The sequence below is a fragment of the Diplotaxodon limnothrissa genome, linkage group LG23 (genome assembly GCF_057381915.1).
Source record: "Diplotaxodon limnothrissa isolate DT_005_m linkage group LG23, D_limnothrissa_male_GT1.1, whole genome shotgun sequence".
In the NCBI taxonomy this organism is placed as follows: domain Eukaryota; kingdom Metazoa; phylum Chordata; class Actinopteri; order Cichliformes; family Cichlidae; genus Diplotaxodon; species Diplotaxodon limnothrissa.
This window is the reverse complement of record NC_140617.1, coordinates 47,955,050-47,977,255: the sequence shown is the minus strand read 5'-3', so window position 1 is coordinate 47,977,255 and position 22,206 is coordinate 47,955,050. Positions and strand designations below refer to the sequence as shown.

The following is a 22,206-nucleotide window of genomic DNA, read 5'->3' as shown; positions in this document are numbered from 1 at the left end:
CACGCACGCACACACACACACACGAGTGTATTCATATCCTTGTGTGGAAATCTCACTGACACAATGCTTTCCTTCACTGCTTATCCTACCCATAATGCAATTGTAACGCTGACACTAAAACCACATTTTGAGTCTCAAAAATGCCTTCAAACTTTTGGGGGCTGTTGGTCCCTGTAAGTATAGTAAACGTGCACATTACCACCGTTACAGTGGGTTTAGGGAGCAGTGCCAAGGGAGGCTGACCAACACAGCTGATGCCCATATTCTAATCATGCTCCCTCTATTTTAGTAGCACCCAGGACCTGAAGATAGGGTTGCCAACTTCCTGAAAAATAAATAAGGGACACCTCGTGGCCAGGGCCAGGCGACCCAGTTGTCTTCACCCTTCCCAGTGTGGTGAATTTTCTAGCTCTTTTTTTTAACCATTTGACTTGAAGTTGATTTAAGTAGATGCATATTCTATTCTTTGTGATATGAACACATGTGAAACAAATGATCATTTAGCCATTTATTTTTAGCTCAAAATGACAACATTAACACAGTAAAACAGGTCTCTTTCTTAAACAGAAGCCTGTCATGCTTAACTTTTGAGAATATAAGTAAATCTTTCTTTAAAAGAACTCTGTCCTGCTTAACTTAAAATAATAGAAAATAATAGAAAGAAAAATATTCTTCTAACAGTGCACATTTAGTGCATTTAGTACAATTGGCTTCAGCTGAGGTATTATTTCAGCTTTTCTAAAGCTAATCAGCTGCTCCTGTTTGTAAACCCGCTTGTTCCCATGATTACGCATCTTAACTCATCATCATTATTCATCTATGTATTACTTTTATGTATTAGTCATGTATTTGTTGTAATCATCTATCCTTGCAGTTGTTTATTACACAAAATAAATTATATTATCACACTTCTGGCCACATAGCGCTGATATTGACTGCACATGCCCATATTAACTTTTTCCAGCCAGGTGTTTTCCTTTTCCCATTCTTCCCTTTCTCTGAGGGGAACAAACATTGCTGCTCTAATGCTGGGCTCACACTGTGCGGTTTTAGGCCCATTTTGAGCCGATTTTTGAGTCGTGCGACCGTTTTGGTGATCGGACCGTTTTTTGGCCTTCGTCGTGCGTCGTGTAGTATACGTGGGGTAACGAGAAGCGATTAACACCTCACGACCAGCTCCCGATCATCAATCGCTCGTGAGCCGCTCACACTGCTCGCGCGCAAACACGTAAACGTCGGTGAAAAAGACGGAGCAGCACGGCAGTGCAGCATGTGATCTGGACACAAGCGATGGAGGAACAACTTGTAGAACTTTGGAAAGCTCATCCGAGCCTTTTCGATGTGGCATCACAAAATTATCACGACCACAACAACCGTGAAAATAGTTGGATCTACACTGCTGCTCAATCACAGCTGCCTGATCAATGTTTTTCATTAGCAATTTAGCAAAGTTGATGGTGGTGGTGTGTCTGTGTGAGTGAAAGACAGAGAGCGACAGATTTTCTGCTATAACCTTCATTTTATGGAGGCACAGTGTGAGCACTCAGGTCGCATCAGAGCATCGGGCCGTATAGTGTGAGACCTGCATCGTGACCTACCAACTTCTAACCCCTGCAAGTCAATCGTGCAGTTTGAGCAGGAGCTGAATAACGTGACTGAAAAAAAAAATCGCACACTGTTTGCCCAGCTTTATGCTGGGCAAACAGTGTGCGATAAGTGTGCTGTCAGCTCATTGGTCACAAAGCAGGAGAGGGGCTGGGAATTATGTTTTCAAACAAAGTGTTAATTCCATTAAAAGTTATAGACTACTTTTGAGTCTCACTGTATTACGGGACAAAGTGCGTCCCTTATTAGCTCAATACGGGACGTGTACTTTTGTTTCTAAATACGGGACAATTCCGTATTTTAAGGGACGGTTGGCAACCCTACCTGAAGAGGAAGAGGAGCACAAGCAGCTGAGCAAGAATGACACCAAAGGATGACTGTTTGAAAAAAAAAAAAAATCCAAAACACTAAGACTCAACCATGAGCCCATCGGTGTGTCAGTTTTCTAATTACATTTGTTTATACTGTTAGCTTTTTATTTGTTTCTGTGGAACTGATTCTACATGCTGCTAACAGGCTGCTTCTAATCCCATGAAACATCTGATGTTTAATGATGATAAAAGGACAAATCCACGTCCAGCTTTAACATCACGCTGGGTTCTTGGCTAGCTTAGGATTAGCATGCTGTCGGTGCAGGTGCTTGCAAAAATGCAAAGTTGTGTTAGCAGAATAATGCACAAAGTTTGCAATTTACAGTTGCACTCTTGTCTTTTTGTGCAATAAAAATAAAAGCAATGTCCACATCCACGCTGTAGATTGCACCATTATTTTCCTCCAAATACATTTTTAGTCCACATGACAAAAATCTGCTGATTACAGTACAATTGCAAAAAGCAACAAGCAGAATCAATCGACAGGCACACTAACAATTCCAACGAATTCAAATACTTGGAATTGGTTCTCTACAAGCACCGCTTCACAAATACCATCCCTAACAGGAACCATCATGGAAGGACAGGCCTCTCCATGGCACGCACCACCAGCTGACTAAAAACTCCTACAAGTGGTTAGAGAAGGCTGGACTGAAAGACAGCACAGAGACATTAATAATGGCAGGACAGGGACAAGCTCTGAGCACAAGATCAACAGAGGCAGGAGTCTACCAGGCAAGACCTGTGCAAATATGACCCTGAGGCAATCAGCACATAACAACATGTTAGCAGGCAGCGCATACTTGGAACACCAGGACCAAGTGCTTGAAATGCTTCTAAAATTCCCAAGATGTGGAACTCATGTTATGACAAGGCATGAGTTACTCTATCCATGTGGAAGCTACAGACATGTACACGTGCACATTTACCTCCTTTTTCGTTTGTTAAGCTGCTGGCAGACGTTGGCCCACCGAGTGTTCAGTAATTTGAGCTGTGATTGAAGCTGCAAAGCATCATCTGGTGTGCTCATCTGGCTTATGTCCACCCCTGCAGAGTTCACTCTGCCCAGCACCGCTTCCTGGAGGGGTATTTCCTCAGTCAAGTCCTGTGACACAGTAGATTATTACTGATTAATTATTTATTGATTTCAAGTGAAAATTATAGACAGAGATCCAGGTGGAATTTTAAGATTTCCCACAGTGTCGTTGACACTATTCAACAACAAACGCTCAAATTTACCTTTAATTTACAGGTTATATTTGTGCAGTTACATTTTCTCGAAAAGGAAAAGTAGTGTATGCGTGTTTTACCCTTAGGTGCTGTCTGTGTGCTCCTGGGTCACTCTCGGCCAGTTTCAAAGTCTCCTCAGCATCGTTCAGCCACTCCTCAAGCTCCTTCTGATCCGAAACAAACTTCTGCCACTTGGAGTTACAATCCTGCCAACGCCTTGACACACACACAGAAAAATGTTTATTTATAATTGTGCACAATGTTTGAAATATGCATGTAAGCACACACACATAATACCACGTGTGCACATAAAACACACACAAAGGCAAGCATGCGTGCAGAAACGCACACACGTGCAGGACTCGCAGTATACAGGGAACCACCCTTACTTAAGCCTGTCCTGGTAGAGCTTGTTCAGTTTGCCCCAGTTGATACTGAGCAGGTTGACAGACTCCTGGATTCTTTGGCCCTCCAGAGGTCGAGCACCAGACATCATCTCCTTCCTGTGAGCCAGTACTCCATCGACGGGACCTCGCAGCTTGTCAGTGTTCCCCTTTACGTCCTGCATGTGTGGAGGATAAGATTATGGTGGAAAAGTGACTGAGGAGAGTACACTCTCTGGTGTGAAAATATTTCGAATTGTTCTCTTAACACGATACATTTTAGAAGAAAACCCCAAAATAGAACAGAATATAATTTCCACATCCCAATTATGCACCATTCTATGTTACATAAAATCCCAAAAAGTACATCGAAGTTTGTGGTTTGTTGGGATTTAAATAAATATATTCTTAGTGCTTATTGTCTGATTATATCGTTTTATGTATGCCAGACCCACACGAGAACTATGTTAAGGGTGACAAGTTGCCCTGGCAACAGACTTTAGAAAGAGGAAGTGCAAAGCTGCAATATGTAAAATTAAAGATCCTTTTTTGAGTTAGACCACTCTGAGCCGTGTCTTTCTTTGCCGTTAACGAATACAAAGAACTGGATTTAATAGGTTGTAATGTGACAACCAGTTCAAAGGGTGTGGATACTTGTTCAAAGGACTACAGTAGCTCGAGTTGCTATTCATTATTACAACAGCTTCTTATGTTACAAGACGCACATTTTCCTGTTTGGTACGTAGTCATAGAAACTATGGTACACAGTAGGGATGCACCGATACCGATACTGGTATCGGGGCCGATACTGTAAAATATGTGTGTACTCATACTTGTAAAAGTTAACCGATACCAACTTATTTCATTAGTCAGAGGGTGGCTGGTCATTTCTGTTGTAGTTTTTTAGATTGGCCACTAGGGGGACATCCCGCGCTAAACAGGCACAGGGTTAGGCGAGTGAGACTGGCGGCTCCAGATAAAAAAGAGAAACTGGAGGCTGCTGTAGCTAGGCTAAACAAAATGCCAGCAGTGTGGACCGGAACAGCCAACTTTAGCTCAGGTTTTGGAAAAGCGATGAAAAATGTCAAGAGAAAATCCACGGGCAGTTAAAACAACAGAGACTCTGACTCATTTTATCGCTCTGGATGACCAGCCAATGCCAGTCGTGGAAAACATAGGATTGCGCCGTCTTCTCAGCGTACTCGTACTCGAGCTGCGATATGAAATTCGCAACCGCCCACACATCAGGGAGATAATGGTGCCAAAACTTTCTGAAGAGGTAAAGACAAGCAGTGTGTGCGCGATGTCAGTCCTCGGTTTAACGGCACAGTGGACTGTTGAGGAGTTTGTTCGTCAATGCCAAATACTTTCGTTATTTTGTTTGTTTGTTTGTTTACAATATGGACACTCTGCAATAATTTAAAAGTTTATTTTATTCTCAAACCTAAGTTGTATTTATTTTATTCCAAACAGGAGTGTTTATTTATTATTCTGAAAGCTCGAGACAGTGCCAATAGTTCAGTGATATTTTGTTAAATTACAATGTGGAGACTCTGCAATAATTTAACAGAAGTGCTTATTTTTCACTTGAAATTTTTTTGTGGTCATTTTTATTAATATTTTATTTTTTACCGGCAGAGAATAAAATAAAACCTGTCTTCCAATTCATTGCATTTGTGTGTGTGTGTGTGGTAGAAAGAAGTTTTTGTACTCTGTATCGGCAAGCACTCAGATCCAAGTATCGGTATCGTATTTGTTTGAAAAAACTGGTATCGTTGCATCCCCAGTACACAGCATGAGAGAAAATACATTAAAAAATAAAACAACATTGACTACAACAGGAAACTCAGTATAATGGTATAAACAACAGTATAATACTTATAGGTTTTAGTTATTTGATCACACTGGTGGTCAGTTTTGACTGACTGGGCTTTCAGACAGAAGTTCAAAAGCAATGCTGACCTTCAGGCAGTGCTCTTGCTGAGACATGTTATAATATGCTGCAGGCCAGTATTCAGGAGAGTTCAGCTTGAAGTCCGTCTCTGACACCGAGCACAACAGCGCCTGGAGCTCTGTGATATACTCCTGATTACACAAGTGCACACACATGCACACACAGACACATAAAAAGGCAACACAAACATACAAAGCAGAGCCAAATCAGAAAAAGAGAACATATCAAAGAAAACAACATCTGCAACTGATCTGCAATTTTGTTTTCTCGTCATCTTTTTTGAATGTGTAAGAAATCTCAATAAATGACTCATTTTCCTAAACCCCCAAATTTTCAAACTACATTTTGTATCTGCATAGTTTATTTTTGTCTAATAATAAACTTGTTGTGTATATATATGCATTTGTGCATAAGTCATGTAAGTGTAACACATATGATCAAAACACAGAAAAATGTGACCAAACAAAGGCTGGGAACTCTGCATGGCCAGTACTGAGTAAATGTCTCTTTGCAAACACAATAACCATTGAAGCCTTTTGAGCTCAGAGTATGTGACTCCGTGTTTGATTGAATAGGTTTCATTCGTTCTGCAAACTTTTAGTACTATGAAGCGATGGTGTCCCTGTTTGGAGGCCTAACCCAGCTGTATCCTAGTTTAGGTTAAAGGGTGAGGCAAAATCTTCAGCTTGTGCCTGATGTAGTTTATTGAGATACTGAGTTGTATTTATGTTTCTTCTTTCTGTCATAGAAGTCAAGTTACTGACATTTGCTTCGAGAATTTGGAAACGTTTGTTAAACTGCAGTTTTTTGAATTCTTTCCATAAAAGCTACGCAAACTACTACCTAAAAACACTTGTTTTCATTTTTAGAGTCCCAATCAGGTGCATAGAGTAACCCAAGCCTGTTAATTGTTAGGGGACGGCTGGAGGAGTCTGAGTGTTGAGAAAGCCTTAAAATGTGCATCTTTAATGACGACTGTGAACGAGCTGTAACACTAACAGGCTAATTGAGATCTGAGGATCTTTGGTCAGTGAGAGCTGAGGTCTCCTGGGGGGTCCTACTTTGAACTGTCCAAAGCAAAACTAATATGCTAATCTTATTTTTTTATTTTAAGGATCTCAGTTTTTACCACTGATGCCCAAACATCTGCATGCTAACGTGCACCTGGTGCCATAGAACCACTTGTGTTCATCACGAAGGTCAAAGTGATTTTGATGTGAAGACCTGGTGGGCTGATCCTTCAAGCCTTTGCAAAAGAAAAACCCTTTCTCTGATATCATGCCAGGTGTGTGTGCGTGTGTGTTATGAGGTGAACTTGAGAGGTACAGTTTTGAATGCCTTTGCTTCTCTGCTTACAGTCATCATGGTTTCCTACACTAGGAGCACGTCTCTGAAAAACGTGCTGTCACCTACCATCCTGTAAAGTTACCGCTCACTTTTTTTGACGTCTCATATTTTAAGCCAACAACAAGCCCATAAAGTGCACACAATACTACGTTTCATGTTACATGCTTTTTCTTTCTGTTGTTGGTTTGTTCTGTGCATATGGCTGTTTATAATTATGTGTCCCACAACACTGTAACCATCAAAACCTAGACTGTCATAATATCACTCAGCTGTGTTCCTAAACCTTCGTTAGGCAGCAGTTTTCCCTGGATGCTAAAGACTGACTATTGTTATTTTTTTCATAATTCTTAAGACTCATTTTACATTTATTTATTTCTTTTTAATCAACTTCACTGGCTGATCAGAACCTTCCTGCTTAAAACAGACGTGATTAAAAGTGGGAAAAGCGTGTGGTCATATTTATGAATTATGTCAACATTGGACATTATTTTAAGAGCAAAGGCTGCATAGTGATTAGACTCTAATTTACTGCCTCACATTAGTAGCAAAGGACCAAACACTGCCCACACATTTTCATTGTGAGCCTTTCCAACATTTTGTATTTGACTCTCGTGTGTGAGCACAGAGCACCTGTAGTTGACAGTGGACTTAAAGCCACTCAGGTTTGACCTCATATTAAACAATAACAGAATTGGTTTCATCTGCCAGCTAAAAGGTTCATGTTTGATCCCTGGGTGCTTCCAGTCTGCACGCCAAATATCCTTGGGCAAGACACTACCAACAGGGGTGGCCAGATGTGCGGCCTTATTTCTTACCCCCTGACCTGTAACTCTGAACTCAAAATAAGACTTTATTTTGAGAGCACTTTAGTATTATGAAGACAGTGTCCAGAAGATGTCAGCTTCATAAGATCGCTGTGATCAGTAATATTTAAGGAAAATATTTGACCAGATGAGTGACATTAGCAGCTTATATGTTTACTGTCCAATGCTGTGAGAGAGCAAGGCAGAAAATGACAAACTGATACTACTGTGCTTAAGACTGGTCTGAAATCACATGTAGAAATAAACTAATGTATACCTGAAATCTGACAGTTCACATGCGTATCTGTCTATGTACATGGATTTCCTGTTAGTGGCTTACAAGATAAATACATCGTCTGTGATTTGCAGATCAGGGAACTGCCAGTAATGTGATTGGTTTGTGGAGCAGGAGGCATGCAGTGACACAGAGTAAGACAAAGCAACCAAGGAGATTTAAACTTGTGTACAGGTATAATGTGTGGATGAGAATGCAGCATAGAAAGACACAAAAAGCAACTTGTTTCCTTGAGTGGAGAAAATCAAATCCAGATTTTCAAAACATAAAAATGTATTGTACTATCAGTTTTGAAGGTATTAAAAATGTAAAGAGATAGAGAAGGTCTCAAATTTGGGGTATTTAGGTAGGGACTAATATTTTACTAAAAGATAACGTTGGTAACATTTTAAATGTTTCTTATCATCCATAAGTTTCATAGGCAAACACACAAAATGTAACCACTCTATGCTAACCACTCTATGCTAACCACTCTATGCTAACCACTCTATGCTAACCACTCTATGCTAACCACCTCGGTAGCACTATTAAAAAACAGCCTACATGAATTCTGAATCTAGTAGTAAATTATTAAGATAGCACTACTAGCATATCATAGTTGTTAGAGCTAATGAGTTTGTGGTACCAATATTAGTTTGTACTCGATCAGAACACTGTTCGTTGGCTGACTGTGGACTTAATAAGTTTACTGCTCCTAACCTTCGTTTGGATTGAAGCTTTCATGCTGTTACATAAAAATGAATTGTTACAACTTTTACTACTACCTTTGAGAGATTAAAGAGTTAGTATTGAAATATAATAATTAAAGTATTTTCTGTTAGTACTGTAGATACACAAGTTGTGCCTACTGAAACTCACACATTGTCTTTTGAAGGGTATGAACTTGCCCTCCACCTCAACCCAGCGTGTGTTGAGCTGGAGTTGGCGGGGCTCCACTAGATTGGTGGCTCCAGCCTCTGAAAGCTGATTGGCTAAGCCCTGCACCTCCTTAAGCTCCTCCTTCTTCTTGTCGAACTCTGAGCCAATTTCCTATTGAACAAAATCAATGGGGAAGGTCACTTGCTATTGGTTGGGGGCCAAGTGGGGCAAGCACAGAGAAGTATGTAGATGTATTGGAAACACATTCTCTCTCACACACACACACACACACACACACACACACACACACACACACACACACACACACACACACACACACACACACACACACACAGTTACACAAACATTTCAAATAATAAATAATGACACATTCCACTTTCTTTTTCCCATCAGCACATCATTTACCCATCAGAGACAATACATTGACAAAAGGGACAAAGTGTTGTGTTCGTCAGTGTCACATATAAACATACAAAGTTCAGGCTGCATATTTGTATAGTATTTAACTCCATTTCAAAAAGAAAGCAGTGCTATGATCATGAGGCACTGACTGCCTTGAGACTTTATTCATACAGAGAACAAGTAAAGTTATTGTGCTATGTGTGAACTAAGCAGCTTCTGGCTGAACAGAAACAAAGAGCTACACGAACAGACTGGAAGCAGAAGGATGGACAGAGACACAGACGGACAAGCAGTGAGGAATATCTGTCGCGGCAATGATGATGAGTCTGAGACGTGCGGGTGGTGTGTCCGCTTAGCGAAATGTCATAGTGATCATCTGAAAGTGAAACACATACAGAGAGTCAGAAAGGGCGGGGAAACTGGTGGGAGTCCAGGGTTTCCTTCTCACACCTTCTCCAAATCAGAACCAGATGTTAGTGCTGCACTGCTGTAGCACTTTGATCAAAATAAGAAATCATTGGACATCTTAATACTTAAAATTGCTCTAAACAAACAATATGATTCTTGTGTTCTTTTCAGATGCTGTAGTTTCAAAAACTGGAAGGAGCGCCTACAAACTGTAACAAAGATACAAATGCTGCCTTCACAAGCGTATGAAATTGATTGAGATCCCATTTTTAACATGGGTTTAATTTGACGTTGGCTCACCCTTTGCAGCTATAAAACCCTCAACTCTTCTGGGTAGGCTTTCCCTTCCAAGTGCATTTGTGAAGTCAGACACTGATGGTGGACGAGTAGACCTGGCTCGCCGTCTCAGCTCCAATTCATCCCAAAGGTGTTGTATTGGGTTGAAGTCAGGACTCTGTGCTGGTCAGTCAAATTCTTCCACACCAAACTTGCTCATCCATGTCTTTGTGGGTCTTCATGCACTGAAGGATTAAGAGTTCCTTTCACTAGAACTAAGAGGCCGAGCCCAGCTCCTGAGAAATGGCCCCATACCAAACTTTACAATTGAGACAATGCAGTCTGACAAGAGCCATTTACTTGGCAACTGCCAAACCCAGACTCATCCAGTGGATTTCCAGACAGAGAAATATGATTCATCGCTCCAGAGAGCACATCTTCACTGCTCTAGAGTCTAGTAGCACCATGCTCTAGGCCACTACATCCAATGCTTTGCAATTGTGCTTGTCATGGTGATGTAGGGCCTGGATACAGCTGCCCAGCCATGAAGCTCTCTACCTACTGGTCCCGAACTAATCTGAATTCCACATGAAGTCTGGAGGTCTATAGTGATGTGCACTATACACCTCAGCATAACCTTGCTCTGTCATTTGTACATCTGTGGCTATCTAAGTGATTGGAACACCTGAATTCAATGGTTTGTGTGAATAAGTGATTACTTTACACCACAGTGTATATAAATTATTCTGAAAAACTAATCAAGTGGCAAATATAAGTAAAGTACACGGTTTTAATATAATGTTGGCAATGTCTAAAGCTACTGAGTTGGTCAAGTGAGGTCAAGTATGTTTGCTGCAGCAAAGCTCAATAGTATACTGAATTACATAGGAGCATGTTTTATCATCATCGTGAAGTAATAAACAGGGATTTTAAGTTCAATGCTGCCTTAAAAGACAGTTAGTAATTATTTAATGACAATAAAATATTGCATACAACTCTGGTCCATTAATAAAAAACTAAATCCTTGATAAAATCTACAGGTGATCGTAATAAAAAGACTATTCCCTTAAAAAATGCTCAGGGAGTGTTTCCATGTCATTAAGCTGCAAATCTTTGATATTAAATCTTTATCCAAAAGTTGGAGAAGGGGAGAGGAAGGATAGAAACAAAGGAATATATACCGCAAAACACAGAATGGCAAAAGATCAAAGCAGACGATGTGGGAAAGAAAAGGCGTGAGATGAAGAGCTGCGGTGACAAACAAAGTCAGGCTGTGGGTCTTTGAGAAAAGCCAAATAGAAAATACAAAGAAGTGCTTTATGGAATGGAGCTGTGTGTGTGTTTCTGTGCACATCGTCACCTTGACCCTCTCTCCCTCAGGCGGGTCAGGCAGTAAGTCCACTCTGCGCTGAATGTCATCTAGCCAGGCAAGCAGGTCATGTGACTTCCTCCTGTATTGGTACCACTGGGGCGCAATGGCCAATGCCTTCCTGTTTCGAAGGACGCGCAGGTCCTACATGCATGTGCCCACACAAGCACACAGAGACATGCACACACATGAATATCACGAATATCTTTATGTGACACAGCTTTCATCCAACTGACCTGCTGTTACATGTATTCAAAATAAAACAGTGTTTATGTGCAGCTATAGCTGAGAAGAACATTAACATTCATGTCATCTTGCTTCTTTCCTCCCACAATTATTATCTCAAAAAAAGCTGGTCATGAAAGTACTGACTCAAAAAGTTTTCATTGTAGAAACTGTTTCTGTATTTGCATGTATGAGCACGTTAACATGTTTTTATTTATTTAATGTAATACATACATACTTCTATATTTATAGAAGCAAGTACAACAAGTTTAGTTTTGTATTTAGTGAAAATGAAAAAATCTTTACTTTGTTAAGTTTTATTTTATTTAATGTAATGGTTTGCTTTATTTTGGCTTATTGTTAACATAATATGCTAATATTAGCATAATATGCTAGCCAGCAAAGAGCAACTTTTTGCTGACTTGAACACAGATAACAGGCTTTGGCTTAATGTGTTAGCAGCAACTTTTAGCTATTTCATTGCAATGATATAACACATTGTGAATATACTCCCATGTTATTACTCTGTTTAATATTAGCTGTTGTGTGTGTTACCTTCACTGTGTTGTATTTCATGTTCAGCTTGTTATGCTTAAGTCTGATCTCCTCTCTCTTGTCCAGATCCGGGACTCTCTTCTGTAGACTCTCTCCTTTTAATAGTAACTCCTTAACTGCGCCCTCCTCACAGTCCTAAAAAGTACATGCTTGGTTTGTTAGTCGAAACAGAAAATGACTGGAAGTCACACTAGCTGTGACTGAACCTTGGTGTGAGGGTAACAGACCTTGTCCTCCAGGAAATCTTCTTCCTTCAGGTTTTCCCCTTGTTTGACTTCATCTTCCAGGAGCTCCAGCCAGACCTGCGCGTCACTGTGGTACTGCTCCAGCTCTTTGGCTGATGCTGCCGTCTGCCGCACACACACAGTCCCATGGCAACGATGTACAGGCGCACACATACACACAGAACGTACATTTATTTACACAGTCGCAGACCTATGTAGTAAGACTAAGAAGAAGAGTTAAGGAGCAACTACAATTTGAAATCTATTAAAGTAAATTCATGGATTTTAGGATTTAAGATATAGCATTTAACAATAAATATGAAACAGCCAAACAAACAGACTGTGTGTTACTGCTCTAAAAGTATATCTCCATAAAGGTACTTCCCTACCATTCCAGAGGTAATGCGCTGAGAGATGGTGTCAAATCTGTGGTTAAGCTGCTCCAGCTTGGGTCTGACCTGGGCCTGGCAGTTGTCCCCCCTGGTGGACATTAACTCTTGCCCCAGAGACCTTACCTCCTCCATCTTTCCTCTGGTGAGTTCCAGCTCTGCACGTAGCACCTGCAGGTCCCAAGACACATATGTAAGGTGCATAAACTGTCTTCACCAAAGGCATGAAAGAAACATTTGGCATAGGGAAAAAGCCTCAAAGTATATAAACAATAGAACCTTCAACACATCACTGGGTCCCTGGCTGTCTATCTCATTCATTTTTCTCTCTGCACCATTGATCCATCCATTCACTTCCTGTATTTGTCCATCCAACTTGTGCATCTGCTGCTGGTAGTCCTGAAAGAGATAAAGAAAGAGAAAAATCTGACTCTTCTTCTGCAAACAGTGACATCTACAAGAGCTATATTTAGCAAACCAGGTCTAATATTAGAACCGAAACAACAGGTAAATGAAAAGTATAATAAGGAAAATCACAGAATGATTTCAGCTCTATTTCTGACCAGCAGCAGGTTGAGCCATTCTTCTGCTCTAGAAGTCACTGCAATCCAGTTGCAGTGCAGCAGGCTGACTTTGTCGTCCACCAGGCCTCCGTGGCCGCGCAGCACAGCCTTTAAGGCCTCGGCGAGGTCCACCACTGCCTGCAGCTGTGGCTGGTGTCTCTCCGTCTCCCCATGGATGCACTGAGAACAATTAGGAAACAAGGACAGAAGAACTTTTCTATGTAAGGTGACCTTGCATGTTTATAAAGGCACTTAAAATAAAAGATATTATCACTCTTTAATGTTTGTCTTCATGTCGATATATACACGTAGGTACCTGTGCCCACGCCACCTCATCCTTCAGGTCACTGGGCATTCCATCCACTGCAGAGCGCCTCGTCAACTCGGCATCAGTGGCGGCGAGCCATTCTGTGAGCCCGTTCAGCTCCTTACGCAGCTTCCTTGACAACTTCAGACTCTTCTCCAGCTCCAACTTACTCTCTGTCACCTACAAACACATATTCTTTGATTATGCTGGTGGAGTTACTCCAGTGTGTGTGTGCGTATGTGTGTGTGTCCTAACCTGAGCTCCCATCTGGTTATACAGCAGTTTCAGGGCGGTCACTCTGTCGTCCAGCTCTTTGGGCTGCTCAGTCTGCTGCCGCTGTACGATTTGTCTGCCTGTTTTTATAACCGTCTCCACCTCCCCTTTCACTTCACTCAGCGCTTTATACAGCTTCTGTTCAAGCCAAATAGATAGAAGCCACTTAAAATAGAATCTCTCCATCAGTTCGTATGTGAAACAAATACCCACCATGCACTGCTCCAGCTGTGACTGCACCACATCCTGCTCCACACTGCGGATGTCCAGCACCCCCATTTGACTTTTGACCCAGGCTAGCACGCGCTCACACTCGAGCAGCCGAGAATCAAAGTTGGCAGGCTTCTGGAAGAGTCGGAACTTAGTCCACACATCTGCCAGCATATTCTGGGAAATGACAAGACCCATAGTACACATAATGATAGGCAACGAGTCCTACAGGAGTACTGATTACAGCAAACACCATATCCTGTCTGTACATGTGTCCACTAACATGGCAAAAAGTGGTCATTGATACAGTTACCACGGCAATAACTTCCAAAGACACGTTTGAGTACTGGCAGGTATTTGATCACCTGTCAGTGGCGCAAATGTGCAACACACATGCATACTTGCAGTTGAGTAGTATCTTGCCCAAGGATATTTGGCATGCAGACTAGGGGAAGCCAGGAATCGAACCACCAACCGCTCAGTAGATGACCTACCACCTGAGCTACAGCCACCCCACATGGCACAGTATGCTCGCACTGATGTAAGTAATAATGCCCTTTGATTTTCAGCATTATCTTCTGCGTTTTATGCTGTACTGTTGGTTGTACCACCCAACACCTCAAAACAGGTTCTGATGAGGAAATTTGATGTGCAGGAGATCTGAGCATTCGAGTAGAGTCCATTTACATGTTTTCTAGCTTTAGGATAAAAAACGTGACCTGATGTTTTCAAGTGGTCGTCAGTAAGGGCTGTTTGCACCTATATTACCCATTTCAGCACACTGTCTGTGGTTATGTACCTGGGTAAGGTCCATCTGTCCCATGATCTTTGGGGAAGGCTCTTTGTCTTTGTTCTGGTTCTTCTTCCTCAAGTCCTCCAGGGTCGTTTCATGGCTGCTCAGCTCTGACTGGATTTTCTTGTGAAAACACAAACACACATGATACATAAGGAATTCATGTAATTTTATGTAATTTATTAAATTCAATTAAACACTAAAGTCAAAGTGAAATAACCCTAAAAATGCTTAAATGGACTGACAGTGTACAGCCTTCTGCTGACCACAAGGGGGAAGGAGATATCAAGAAGAGAGAAGATGGAGTCCAAACACGAGCCTACATCACCGCCACACTTACAGATTCTCTCGCACACACTTTGTCTCTGCCACCCTTCTCTTTAAAAACAAAGTCCACTCTGCTCCAATAATGTAATCATCCTTTTATCCTCTTGTGTGTGTGTGTCAGTGAGAGAGAGATTGAAAAAGAGATGGTGAAAGGGAGACAGAGAGAAATCAAGTCAAAGTGTGGGGAAGACAGCAGGAAAAAGAGGCAAGGACACAAAGACCGAGGCTGTTTGTGTGTCTGTTTGTTTCCTAACACCAGTGGTGAGCGGTGGTCTGGATTTGCCCTTAAACAGAGACTTTCAATCTGCTAAAGACGCCCAAACTGGTTTCAGAACTGGTTCTTTTTATTTTGGCCAGCTGATATTAGACCTCACACTTGGGTGCTGTAATATTTTACAAATGTTTGTAAAGTCAGGATATCGTTTGGAATTCTGTCTTCCTCGGTTGGCGTGGGAAACAAATGCCTTTGTTCCTCTCATGTGACTATAAAGGTTATAGAGGGATTATTGTGCTATGGCTACCTGAGCTTCCTGTGGTATCTGCTGAGCGTCGATTTGATCAGCCAGGTATGCAGTAAGGTGGCGGTCTGTGTTAGCTAAGGATTCCTGGATCTGCTTCAGGGTCTCGTCATTCTCCCGAGCCCACTGGAGGTTCTGCTCCAGCTCTTTTTGCCTGAGTGCTGCCTGTGGAAACAAGAAAGTCAAAAGACATATTCTAACTCATGTAAATTAGAACAAGAACAATAACTAAAAGTCCGGCCCCTCTCCTGTAGAACCAGCGCCCAGTTTGCGTATCTTTAAATATGAAAACAGACTATTTTCTAGCTATTTACAGGCCATGAGAATTTTAGCACAGTAAAGCACTCGTAGAGGCTTCACTATTAGCACACAAACAGACACACACAGCTACATACACGAGACAGGAGTACATCTACACAAAGACACACAGCCCCCTGTGTGTACCCTCTTGAAGGATGGATTCTGGGATTTCTCTCGCATGTCCTCTCGGTGTTGTCGCTATATAACCGACGCTCTTCTGAAATTTGTTATCAGTGAGGTGTCTCAGTGTCTACTGCAGTGTTTCTATCTTCACTCTCTCGTTAACTGCAGACAGGAATAACTAGTAAACAATCCTATTACATCATATAAGAGCCTGTGTGACTGTGTGTGAGAGAGAAGGCTTAAATGTATGCGGTTACAGGTGAACATACTAATCCCATACAGAAGGATAATGGTTCCAAGTATAGTCCTGAGGCAGCCTAAGCCTTGTGCTAGCAGTGCATGCGTCTGAGGCCCTCACTCGGGTTTTTCTTCTTACTCATTATTCCTCTATCCCGAACATCGGTGACTGACTGCCTTATGTTAAAAACACCTTCCAATTGGTTTTCATCTGTTACCAAACAATGAAATGAAATCTCCAAGTATGCATCTGTGATCTGAAGAAATGAACAAGGAGACGTGGAATTATTTAATTATTGTTTTTTGCATGCATGGGGCAGATTTATCACTTTAAAGTGGAACATTAATATATTGAGATTATTATTCTGCTCTGTCAGCTAACTAGAGCTTGTGAAAGGAAGCTGACTGACTCTTGCACTTATCTTCTTTTTCATCAGCTAAGTAGGGTGAAAAGGAAGAATAATGCTTTTTGAAGCCTCTGGGGTAAGAGTAATCACCAATGACAACAGAGCCACAATCTCAGAATCACTTTCTAAATCAAAATAAGCTGTTATAGCAGCACAGCATGTGACAAGTGAAGTAGATCATTGTTCTGCTGAATGAAACCAAAAAATTGTCTGAATCTAACAAACATTGTTGAAAATGTTACCTTTCTCCCAAACCCCTTTAAAGTCGACTTCTGTAGCATGCTCAGGCCTTCAGTTTACTGACGGTACTGTGTCAATAACAGAAGTCATACTTTCGTCTGTACTGTGGCCACTCATAGCCAGTCACCTTTTATCATCAGATGAGAATAAACCAAGATTAAACAGTGAGTATGGCTCGTCTCTATTTAGCTTATTTATCGTGCACCTCTCGTCATGGAAAGAAAGTTGAAACATGATGACAGAAAAAGAGTTCCTTTAGTTTTTGATAGAGTAAACAGAATATCAGATTTTCATTTGGGCATTTTTTTATAACATTTTATGTATTTATTTATTTTACTCAATTTGCATTTTGAACATGTGTTGTCATCCTGCTTAATATAATAATAATGCTAACTTATTATAAGTGAAAACTAAACCTCTACGCTTATATATAACCATATTTCACTTGCATAAGAAAATTGAATTTTAGTCAGTTTAAAGATGAATTGCTGAAATCTCCTTGAATCCCTTTCCTTTCTGTAACAAGACTTTTGCTCAAACAAAGCTTTGGATGATATATTCAGGCTCAGCCTATATTCAGACTAATGTGGCATTTTGAGTACATGTCATTATGTTCAAATTTTAAAACAATAAGATTTCAAAGGTCATCTGAAATCCCTGGGAAGACCATGAAACTGACAAACAACCCTAGTTATCTGACAGTGTTGCTCATGAAACATCCAATTTTTGCCAGATGTAAGAAATAAAAATTGATTTCCTCAATGCCATCTTTTCAGCTCAACAAAGGAAAAACATCCAGGCAATATTTTGCTCTCTGTGCACATTTTCTTCTCATCCATCATTCCAAGAAATACTCACTAAAACTCTGGTCCTGTCTCGCGGCTCCTCGTCTTTTTCATAGATAACAAATAAATAGGGCTCAGACCTACCCAGTCTCTCCCTACATGCATACATGCTGGTATAAATACCAAAACAAGGAGCAGGAGCTTCTGTTCCTCTCAAAAATACAAAAGGTCTGAAATAAAAAACACAAAACACGCACACACACTCTTGCAGTCTATGTAGGGTAGATAAACAAAAGAAGGCTTATCAGGCAGCAAGGAGAACATTAATCTGGTTCTATTGTAAGGGAGGCGCACAACTATGTCTAATCTGTCGCTGAGGATCACAGCAAGTGGCTGAGAATACAATCATGTCATCGGTGATGACTGGAAGGATGGCAAAGGGACAAATGGAGGACAAGAATTAGGCAGATAAAGATACAAAAGGGGAGCAATGATTAAAAAAAACAGTTAATGTGTGAAAATGACGAGAAACACAAGATGTCTCAGGAGAATTACAATGAAGAGAAGAATCATTAATCAAGCTCAAAGAGAAGATGTGCGTGACAACAAGAAATCCTACCAGTGGCTAAAAAATCGAACTGTATTTTTAGAAGTTCTAGAACTTTTCCTGCTGATAAGGACCTCCACTTTTAGTTACGTAGTAGATCAACAATTAAATTACATAAAAGTACCTTTTGTTCACCGTCTAATATAGAAAGTTCAACCAAAACTTTATGTTTTATAAATATGGGACAGTCTGTCTGTGAAGGTTCTCAGTCATCCAGGTCATCGTAGTCTAAGGAGCTTGCAAAGAAAAGCGTCTGGACTTCTTTAAGTTACTTGAAGACGTTTCACCTCTCATCCGAGAAGCTTCTTCAGTTCTAAGGTCAAATGGTGGAGAGTCCCAGATTTAAACCCAGTGGGAGTTTCCCCCCACAGAGGGACAAAAGGACCCCCTGATGATCCTCTAATCGCCTGAGCCAAGGTGGGAAACTGGGCGTGGGTCCCAATCAGCCAGGGTTTCGGGCGAGCTCATTGTGAAACCTGGCCCCACCTTATCATGCGAATTCCTGAGATCAGATGGCCCAGGATGTGAGTGGGCGTTAAGGCGTCTGGGAATGGGACTCTCCACCATTTGACCTTAGAACTGAAGAAGCTTCTCGGGTGAGAGGTGAAACGTCTTCAAGCAACTTAAAGAAGTCCAGACGCTTTTCTTTGCAAGCTCCTTTGACCATGGGACAGTCTGCTTCCCACTTTTGTCTCCTCTCACCTGTGAGCCATGAGCAGTAATCAATGGATTGGCTTTTAAGACCAGCTGAGAGCAGGAGCAGGTGGTGCCACTCTTCAGTAAACAATGGCAATCAGTCACCGTAGTTCAGGAGATCCGCTCCACCGCAAGACCCACCCAGACACTAATGCTTATGGCTCAGACCCCCATAATTGTGCGTGAGGCAGACGCCCAGAAATGATGCTGTTTCACTTCTGCCTGAACTTTTTCCGGTGAGTTGTGAAAGGGCATGACACATGGCAGCATGTCCGATCTGAACCCTGACCTGGTCTGTTACAACTCGCGTCAACGTAGTAGCCACTAGGCCCAGGATCCTGCAGCAGCCACCAGGCCCAGGCTCTTCCAGCAGCCACCAGGCCCAGGCTCTTCCAGCAGCCACCAGGCCCAGGATCCTGCAGCAGCCACCAGGCCCAGGATCCTGCAGCAGCCACCAGGCCCAGGCTCTTCCAGCAGCCACCAGGCCCAGGATCCTCCAGCAGCCACTAGGCCCAGGATCCTCTAGCAAGGCACCAACAAGTAAATCAACAGTGACTTCAACGGGCCATCACAAGGGAATACCAATCTCATCATTTTCAAAATGCCACCTAAAAAAGCAAACCCAGGAGTTGAAGGCAATTAACCAGTGAGGTTAATTGCCAGGACAGGCCGGGTTTCGGCAACCCTCAAGGGTGCTTCGCAACCAGTGGGCCTTAACGCCGTTAAGATGCCGCCTAAGAGGAGCAACGTTAATGAGGAGGAACTGGAGGACATAAAGAAATCCCTAAACTTTATGTCTGAAGAAATAACAACAATTTCCAAACAACAAAAACTGATACTCAATTTAATGGATGATATTAAAGAACTAAGAAGGCAGAGCGAGGAAAAGGACAAGAAGATTGCTATGCTGGAAGGACGGGTGTCAGATCTGGAACAATATTCAAGAGTAAATGATGTGATAGTGACAGGACTGGAAACCAAGCATCAGACATACGCACGGGTAGCAGCATCAGAGAGAGGGGAGCCACCCGAGCAAGAGCTACGCTCTTTGGAAGAGCAGGTAATGGCCTTCTTTAAAAGCAAAGGTATAGAAATGGACAGTAAAAATATTGAGGGATGCCATCCTCTTCCGAGAAAAAAATCAAATACCTGCCATTATCATTCGTTTTGTTAATAGAAAACAGAAAAAAGAACTGCTCAAGCAAGGAAGAAAGCTAAAAGGTACAAATGTTTATTTAAATGAACACCTAATCAAAAAAAATGCAGACATTGCAAGACAAGCAAGAATATTAAGAAAACAGAAGAAAATACAGTCAACTTGGACGTCAGACTGTAAAATATTCATTAAGTTAAATGGAACACCAGAGCAGGCTAAGGTTCTAGTCATCAAAGAGATGACTGAACTAGAAAAATATAACTGATAAATGCAAAGCAGTGCTAAATATGATGTGACCATCCAAGTGCTCAACCAACGCAGATGTCTGACAATTTTCAACTAACAACTCATATAGATATTGAAAATAAGACATTGATGTATGACAGCAACATAGATCCTGATTGTAATTTCTTTAACAATAAGACAAATGAATGCAATTATTATACAAATGAGCAACTTAAAAAGGAATTCAAGGTAGAACAGGGTATAACAATGGTTCACTTTAATAGTCGAAGCTTATATGCAAACTTTCAATCCATCAAAGACTACATAACACAGTTTGAACAGCCATTCAATGTGATAGCCATATCGGAGACCTGGATAACTCCTGGAAAAGAAGAAGACTTTAAAATAAATGGATATGAATTCCTTCATGTAGACAGGATCAACAAGAAAGGAGGTGGGGTGGCACTTTACATTGATAAAAACCTAAAGTACAAAAGAATGGGAAGAATGACGACTGTTATTGATGGAGTGATGGAATGTTTATCAGTGGAAATAAGTATAGAAAAAAGGAAAAACCTAATTGTCAGTTGTATATATAGAACACCAGGATCTAAGATTGAGATATTTAAGGATAATATGGAGGACTTATTTACAAATATAAATCAGAAAAGAATGTTTATTTGTGGGGACTTTAATATTGACTTATTGAATCCAAATCATAATAAGAGTACAGAAGAATTTATTGATTCCATGTACAGCTTCGGTTTATTTCCACTGATAACAAGACCGACCAGAATAACATCTCATTGTGCAACTCTATTAGATAATATATTTACAAATATAATAGAAGGAAAGATAAAAAGTGGGCTGTTAATCAATGATATAAGTGACCATTTACCAGTCTTTGCATCTTATAATTGCTTTTATAAAGTGAACAACGATGGACATAAGATTATTTACAAAAGAATAAGAACAGAGAAGACCTTAAATTGTCTTAGAAATGAACTTTTAAAGCAAGATTGGAATATTGTGTATGAACAAACAGAAGTTAATAAAGCTTACGAAGGATTTTTAAGAACATTTAACACATTACTTGATAAAAAATGCCCAGTAATTGAAATCAATAGGAAACACAATTATGCAGGAAGACCATGGATGACAAAAGGACTACAAAATGCCAGCAAAAAAAAGAATACCCTATATCGAGAATTCATAAAAAAGAGAACAATAGAAACTGAAATGAAGTATAAAACTTACAAAAATAAATTAACTAATATAATGAGATCCTGTAAAAGAGAGTATTTCATTAAAAGGTTAGAACACAATAAAGATAACACAAGAGATATATGGAATGTATTAAACAGAATAATCAAAAATGAATCAAGGAATAATGATTACCCTGGGTACTTTATAGAAGGGACAAGAAGTATTAATAACATGGAGGAGATAGTAAATGGCTTTAATGAATTCTTCGTAAACATAGGGCCAAAACTGGCAGAAGAAATAAAGGTTGATGGAATAGAAAGGGACACTGGTGAAAATATCGAAAGGAATAGTAGCTCAATGTTTTTAAGAGCAGTGGAAGAGAAAGAGATTTATGACATAGTTAGAGGACTTAAGAACAAAACCAGTACAGACTGGAATGATATTGATATGGTAACGGTAAAGACAGTTATTGATGGTATCGTAAAACCATTAAAATATATATTCAACTTGTCGTTTCA

General features: G+C 40.8%; 1 protein-coding gene across 4 annotated transcripts in view; it reads right to left on the bottom strand.

Moving 5' to 3' along the window:
• dmd (dystrophin) overlaps positions 1-22,206 on the bottom strand; it is a 305,560-nt gene that overhangs the window by 95,811 nt on the left and 187,543 nt on the right. For all 4 annotated transcript variants that reach the window (XM_085348560.1, XM_085348556.1, XM_085348558.1 and 1 more), the window contains 16 exons: positions 15,710-15,871; positions 14,868-14,984; positions 14,072-14,245; positions 13,841-13,996; positions 13,595-13,765; positions 13,279-13,458; positions 12,995-13,114; positions 12,716-12,886; positions 12,330-12,452; positions 12,103-12,237; positions 11,314-11,466; positions 8,847-9,017; positions 5,552-5,674; positions 3,596-3,768; positions 3,287-3,422; positions 2,906-3,081 (listed from right to left, as the gene is read on the bottom strand). In XM_085348560.1, coding sequence (XP_085204686.1) covers positions 2,906-3,081; positions 3,287-3,422; positions 3,596-3,768; positions 5,552-5,674; positions 8,847-9,017; positions 11,314-11,466; positions 12,103-12,237; positions 12,330-12,452; positions 12,716-12,886; positions 12,995-13,114; positions 13,279-13,458; positions 13,595-13,765; positions 13,841-13,996; positions 14,072-14,245; positions 14,868-14,984; positions 15,710-15,871 — 2,441 coding nt within the window. The remainder of the gene's footprint in view (positions 1-2,905; positions 3,082-3,286; positions 3,423-3,595; positions 3,769-5,551; positions 5,675-8,846; positions 9,018-11,313; positions 11,467-12,102; positions 12,238-12,329; positions 12,453-12,715; positions 12,887-12,994; positions 13,115-13,278; positions 13,459-13,594; positions 13,766-13,840; positions 13,997-14,071; positions 14,246-14,867; positions 14,985-15,709; positions 15,872-22,206) is intronic.